Source organism: Pholcus phalangioides, unplaced genomic scaffold (genome assembly GCF_987345545.1).
Source record: "Pholcus phalangioides strain wild (caught in Gottingen) unplaced genomic scaffold, Ppha-v1.0 ptg000032l_1, whole genome shotgun sequence".
NCBI lineage: Eukaryota > Metazoa > Arthropoda > Arachnida > Araneae > Pholcidae > Pholcus > Pholcus phalangioides.
In genome coordinates this window covers 6,441,728-6,449,297 of record NW_028301622.1, presented here as the reverse complement: position 1 = coordinate 6,449,297, position 7,570 = coordinate 6,441,728, and the positions used below count along the sequence as shown (strand labels likewise).

The 7,570-nt window shown below is 36.9% G+C and overlaps 1 protein-coding gene across 2 annotated transcripts in view; it reads right to left on the bottom strand.

Annotated features, from left to right (window-relative positions):
- Nucleotides 1-5,728: 5,728 nt before the first annotated feature.
- LOC149066840 (uncharacterized) overlaps nt 5,729-7,570 on the bottom strand; it is a 48,978-nt gene continuing 47,136 nt past the window's right edge. For both annotated transcript variants that reach the window (XM_089253207.1, XM_089253206.1), the window contains exon 13: nt 5,729-6,376. In XM_089253207.1, coding sequence (XP_089109333.1) covers nt 6,201-6,376 — 176 coding nt within the window. In that variant the 3' untranslated portion in view covers nt 5,729-6,200. The remainder of the gene's footprint in view (nt 6,377-7,570) is intronic.

Sequence of the window (7,570 nt, the reverse complement as noted above, 5' to 3'; positions counted from 1 at the left end):
ATATGGAACAGTTTGCCATCAGAACTTGCATGCGCCTCCTATGCAAGATTTGCTTCCGCTATTGAATGTTTTGACTTGGTTCCGTATGCGAAGTGTTTCCCTTGTGACTATTATTTATATTTTTTATTATCATTTATTATTACTTTTTCAGTGTAAGTGCATGCCTTCTGAGATTATTGTAAATTTAAAAAGATCAGTATTGACACTACTACACGATCTATCGCAAACCAAGACCTAGCTGTAAATTAACAATTAGCATTAAGATGGTAGCTCCGCAAATAATTATTTAGGAGCTACCATCAGCAAACCATGTCCAGGAAGTTCTTACCCAAACCTTTTCCCCTCTTGACCGGTTATGGAAACATATTTCTAATAGAAAAGTATCTCGAAATAACATGCCCATTTCATACATGTCATTTACTTTACTAGGGTCCCTAGTAAAATGGGCATGTTATTTGAATTCAATAATTTTGCTACTTGAAGTATGTTTCCATAACCTACAGAAGAAAAATGCCCAGGTAAGAGCTCAAGAATGCATCACATCAGTGAAGTCAGGTTAGAGAAATGCCTCTCTTAATTTCCCCATTTCGGTTTTTGTCATGGATAGACCACCGTGTTGGTCAGTTCCAGGTAATGACTTTCTGGACACGCTGTATATAATATGCCATAAAAACACGCATATTTTCTTTATTACGCACCCATACAGTTATTGTGGTGAGTGGCCAAATGACTGATCCCAGCCTTGTGGTTATTTTAGTAACATAAAAATCTGTCTTTAAGACCTTTGTTTCAAACAGCACAAGAAAGGAATGTTGGAAAAACGCTTGCATCACCGTTGATAATCAATACACGATTGTTTTTACTCCCGCATCGAGCTTGTGGCTGAAAAAAAAATACATGCCCCGGGAATGTTGGGCAATAGATTTGTCCAGTCCAGATTGATAATCACAGCACTGTATGTCAGCCAACTGTCTCCAATATAAGAACAAATTCATAAACAAAATTACGCACTTTATACATAAATATATGGAATCATTGAACTCATGAGCAAAGGAGCATCAGGATACATCTAAACCAGCAATATTCTAGTACAATGCATGGTCATAACACACAAGCTGTGAACTGCTAGAAGGTGCTGTCATTGTGTGTGAAAGCACAAAGAGCAAGGAAAGATTGAGACATTTGTTGCTTTTGTAGTCTAGTATGCTCACCTGACAAGTGAGGACAAGGGTTCGATTCCCCGCAAGGGCAGTTGAATTTTCTCTCTTCCTTAAATACATCTTTATGTCAGCCAACTGTTAAAAACCTTCATATGGATAGTGACATCATCCTCGGATAAGTCGCCATCTGATGGCAGTGTCAGCAATTATGAGTTTGGCCCGAGTTATGTCTGGCCATCTGTGCAGTCCTGTTCAGTGTACACGAGCTCCAAGGAAAGATTTCAGATATCTGTCGCTTTTTTAGTCTAGGGTGCTCACCCGGTAAATGAGAGGATGTGGGTTCTATTCCCCGCAAGGGCAGTTGAATTTCTTAAATACAAATACAACGCCACAGGCACAATGCCCAACGAGGTGGCTGAGAAAAAGATGCCCATAACAAATATGGATGACATATTTCAAAAATACAGTGTCGTATATTTCCAAATACATCTTCACATTAGCCAGCGGTTAAAAACCTTTGTATGGATAGCAGGGAACGACGTCATCCTCGGAAAAAGTGCTGTTTTTGCCACTTATGATTTCTATCATGGATTTTGCTGAAGCTATGACTAAAACCAGACATGGCTTAGGTTCTGTCCCAAGGGGGATATAAGCACTGTACCATGAGGAATTGGGTCACACTGGAGAAGCAAATGAAGCGATGATTGGTTTCATGAATCGAAAAAAATTCAAACTTTGCATTTCATGTATGGTGCTGCAGATGGGAGTGCTCTGAAAACGCAGAGACTGTGAAACAAGTGTTTTCAGATAAAATGTACGTTTGTTAGAAAACCTTTGAGCAATTTCAACACTGTCTACATCAGTGTTTCCGAAAGTGAGCAATATCCCCTGGTGGGCAAGGGAATGGTCTAGGGGAAGGAGGGGGGGGGGGGTGATAGAAGCTAAGGTTATAACAGGATCCTATGGGTTTGCTTGAATTGGGAAGGGGCGATGTGAACAAATAGTTTGGGTTACTATATGATCGTCTCTCTTCTCGGCACTAGCTGAAATTGCTGTGATCACTAAGGGATACATACATTTTGTATTTATAAAATAGATGTGATAAATGTGAAATATATGAATTTCTGAAAATAAATGTGAAATATATGAATTTCTACACAAGTAAATGTGAAAATTTTATTTACTATTAAATCTTGATGATTTGCACTGTTAAAGGTGGAAATTGGTCATAATTTTGATCAGTACTTGCACCTCGAATCCTACTCTATGTGCTTTTAAATAATATTCTCTTTCATAAACTAGATCACTTTGTTGCATGCGATTGTTGAGCAATATATGTGCCTGGTTTAGGTAATCTTCCTTCAGTTTTTTTAAAACGAAGTTCTAAGTCATAAAATATGAGTTTATTTGAATTTTGCTTCCGAGTTCTGTAAGAAAATTGTAGAACTAATCCGCAATTGGAAACGATCAAACTATCCAATTCGAGCACATCTTATGAAGTTCATAGTCATGAAATCTTTTCAGCGCACCAACTGATTTTTCAAGAAAGAGAACTTTTTAAACAAATGCGAATGGCGAGTTGAAGAAGGGCACAATATTATCCTAGACACAGAGCAGCAATAACAGTTCAAATAAATCTACTGTACACATTACATCCAACACATGAAGCTTATTACCACACAGATATTTTGGCTGTCTGAAGCAGCATTATAACATCTAGATCATCTTTGCACCCAAATTTATTACTGGACGCCTTCTCCGAAAAAATATTGTTTCCAAGATGTGAAACAAGAGAAGGGAACTACCATCTTAACAAACAGCTACCTCTAGCAGTAAACCAGCAGACTTACAGTATACGAAGTTGTATACTCATCTCAGTATAACCCGAAACACGCAGAACTTTGGGAACAAGTATGTTAGGACCACGCATATACACACCATATTCCTGCTTGTACCAATTCATTAGGAATTCTCCAAAGAGGAATGTTTACGAATTATATGTACAGTTAAGTAATAGTAGTGTATTTCAAAAAAAAAAATGTTGGTACTATACTTAACTTTTTAAGGACAGCTATTAATTTTTTAAAATTTAAATTCATAACATACCATAATAAAGCAGCCATGATTACGCTTGAAAAAAATAGTTGTACTTATTGCTTTTAACGAACAAATACTAAATTTCAGATTTCGAAACTTTTTTTGCAAGTTACATATCTCTACCGATCACGATAGAGCCTTGTTTAGTGGAAAATAGTCTGTATTAAACCCTTTCTCTTGCCATGCAGGAGTGTGAGGATTACCAGAAGCCAGTTTCGCACAGACCCCAGTTAAATTCCTCAAAGGTTTTCAATCTGACACGTGTAAGGGGAAGCAGCACCCCATTTAATAAGGGCTCTAAAGTTAATTTTTCACATTAATTGAATACTTCACCTAAATATTACGAGGATCATTTGGTGTTGGCCAAAGGTCGTTGATGTCATGGCATAAGTCAATGCAGTGTGATCAGTAAACATTGTTCCTGAGACAAGCAACTTACTGTTTATGGTGAAATGTTGTCGTGGTCAATACTGCCATATCCCCATTCTACAGCAGTGAAAGAAATCCGGAATATATGCAAATCAGTGATGCAATCGCTGGTGATTAGTCGTATAACAACAGCAACCTTTTCACACTCGTATTTCTACCTCACTGGTTAACTCCACCTGGGGGAGTTAGGATGTCAGTCTTGGAACACCTCTCCAGTCCTTCGTGTTCCTGAACTACTAAGACAGCTTTTTCATAATGTAAAATCTACTGAGGTAAAAGAATGGACAAGACAAGTTGACTTCAAAACATCCAGCTACAATGAACTGACTCCCGTTGATTGGAGACAGACGACTTTGTATCCAATTTTATCAAAACTTATAAAATTTCTATAAATCAAACTGTTAAATATTCAGCGGAAACTAAAAGTAATTGTACAGAGTTCAATTCTACCCTCTTGTTGTGTTGTCTCGTGATGCTCATTCATGATCCTGATTGTGGGACGTGCATGCTATCAGAAAACAATTCTGGCCAGAACTTTCCTTACATTTCTCGTTTGCATCATCTATGAAATGCATGTCAGTATTTTTTTGATTCGTGTGAAATCCACCATCTTATTATGTGAAGTGATAGTGGCACTTTATGCATTTAAAGACTGCACCATCTAATAGTTCACAGATTGCATTACGATCATTCATCATGCATTTATGATGAAAATTGCTTGTGTATATAGATTTGTTTTATTACTATTGAAATCAACAGCATAGAGCTAACTTTGAAAAATGAGAATTCTGGGGTAATCGCATGGATTCGAATTCCGTACAAAAATAAATGTAAAAAGGATTTTTGAAAAACAAAATGTATTTTTCATACTGGGGTATGCTGTAAGGTTTTGGAGACCATACCTGCAGAGGGACATAGACTTGGTTGAAGGGGGTGCAGAGAAGAGCTACGCATGTCCTTATTGGCACACGGGGCTTGAGTTATGAAGAGAGACTTCGTTTTTTGAATATGTTTACATTGGATGACCGCAGGTGTCGAGGAGATATGATCGAAGTGTTCAAAATTTTCAATAGGATGGACCATGAATTTTTAGTACACCGCCAATCGACTGCTTTTACAAGGGACACCAGCATCGATTGGTGAGGGGCAAGGCTATGGTGTCGCAAGGAATTTTTCTCTAATAGGGTTGTTAATAAATGGAATAGCTTACCTCAGGAGGTAGTAAATTGTAACACAATTGACACGTTTAAAAAAATACGATAAACATGTTAGGGTAAATCGAGAAGCTATTCATACTTAGAATAAGACAACCATAAGTATTCTTTATGGGCATTGTATAATATTTTATCATGTGTATATATTGTTTACAATTTTTGTTAATTGCATTTTTAATTGGTTTGCTATATTTTTGAAATAAATGACATCCATATTTTTATGGGTATCTTTTTTTCAGCCACCTCGTTGGACATTTTGCCTGTTGTGGCGTTGTATTTGTATTGTTAAAATTGAAGGGATTTTTTCCCTTTGCAGAAATGTGACATCGTGAAACCACCATCGATTAGTGCCAAGTCATCAATCATCGCCAACCAGTAGGTTAAATTACATGCCATTAAATCTCTTAAATCAAATCTTGCCAAAAAAAAAAAATCACCAATTGGGCCCAAAACAAGACACACAGACTAACGGGAAATGGTCAAAGCAGATACAAATCTTGTTAATTTTGGATGTCGAAAGACCACATTGACGCTGGTCGTTTGGCAAAAATTTTGTCTATCCACCCCAAAATGAATTTTTAATGACTTGATAAAATGGCAACAATTTACATTATGCTTGTGACATCACTTTCGACATTAAAAAAAAACAAAAACAATGGTCTTTCCTCCAGTTAAATTCCTTAGGGACTTTTTACAATCACGGTTGAAATTCTGAAAATATAAGAATAGTCCGGGAGATGGAGTAGAAATTTGAGAGCCTCTCAGAAAATCTGGGAGATTTGGCAGCTATCATTGAATTTCGGGACATTACTATACATATAACACAAATGACAAGATCACAAAATTTATTGCTACAACATATTTATGGACAGAAATAGCCTGGTCATATTTTGACAAAACAGAATTTTCAGAAGATAACCTGAACATATGAATGATCAAATAGAGAGACATTCGCTACTAATGCGTAATGATCACAAATATACATATTATATATTTCATATACAGTTTAAAACACATTCAAGGTGCATTGCGACAATTTCCTTTCCAGAAATATGATAAAAATCAATATAATCACTTAGATTCTAAATGTTACACACACACAACACTGTTAAATAAATACACCAAAAGAAAGTATAAAAAAAAACTATTTACAAATTTGAAAAAAAAATCTAGTTGGAATTCAACATTTTGCAAATTTCTCGTTCATATACGTACTGGGTAACAATGAAACAAAGAGATATAAAGCAGTCTTCTTCCCAAAATCCTGTGGACAGCCCAAATTCCTAATATTAACAATACCCTAGTAATGACGTAAAGGTGTCAAATTCCAAACTGCAGAGCTTGTGCGAGGGATCCTCTTTATTCTTCTCATCCCGAAATCATCATCCACATCAATTTCTATGGGTGGGAAAAGTTCTTCAAGATTCTTTGGGGGGTGATAATGCTGCTTTATCAGAGCTTCTTTGAAGCGAATACCTGAAAGTATACAAGCATTATTAAAATGTAGATATGATCAATGAACTAACTCTACAACAGCAGAATAATGAAAAAACCAAATACCGCAAAACCTCCCCAAAATGATACACAATATAATAAATCCCTCACACTGATATTTCTTAAGACTTGTTTTGAAATGTCTAATGTTAGAACTCTGCTGGCTCTCGATATGATATAATCCCTCTACAACAGTATTTTTATTGGCCTGCAGAATATTGTTATATTGAAGTTTCACTACAGATAGCGCAGCAGTTGAGTCAGGTACTCAACTGCATATGTACTGCCTCTACGTGATCATAAGGCAGTAACATTGAGTGAAAATTTTTTGTTTCAAGAGGGAGTAACGTAGTTCGTCAAGATTGGTAAATGCAAGGATGTGACAGCATGGCGAAAAGGCACAATCGTGTTTGGCTGTGCCCATGGGCATACAGTGAGTGAAGTTGTCAGACTTGATGTTTCACTGCAGACTGTTTAACGTTTCTTCAAGTTGTGCAACATGCATGGTCATAAAACACAATGCCAGAACGGTGGACAGAAAAAAATCCTAACTGAGAGGACTAGAGACTAGTTTCACAGCTTGTGAATCAAAATCACTTCCAAACTCGACACGAATTACTGCAGTCAGGGAATAAAATTCCATCCCATCCTGTCTGCGAGAAAACATAGCGACGGAAACAGCATGCAATGGAAATTTGGAGTCTGGTACCTCACAAGAGGGTATTGAAGCAAATAAAGTTACAAGGTGTGTAATGTGGTCCAAGGAATCATATTTTTGCCTTTATTCATATGATGCATAGTGTCAAGACTCAATGAAGTATTTCATCTTCAATGTGTGCAAGGTGAGGTTCAGGCTGGATGTGGGTCTGATGTTTTTGTACTATGGATTTGGTGGAAAAGGTGCATGTGTGGTTTAGTACAGTAGAGCATCAATTATCTAAATACCAATCAACAGAGACGTTGATTATCTGAATACCAATCAACCGGAACATCAGCTAACTGAAAGCATTCCAGTCAGCAAATTCAAATTTGTGAGCCGTGTAATGTAGAAGTTCCGCTAGTGCTTCCCCCTCCTGGAATAAGTTCTTTATCAGATGAGTCTATCATGCATCTGAAGAGCCACCAAACAGCCAATTTGTATCAGAATTGGCTAAGCTGACTAAAGAATCTTCAGGA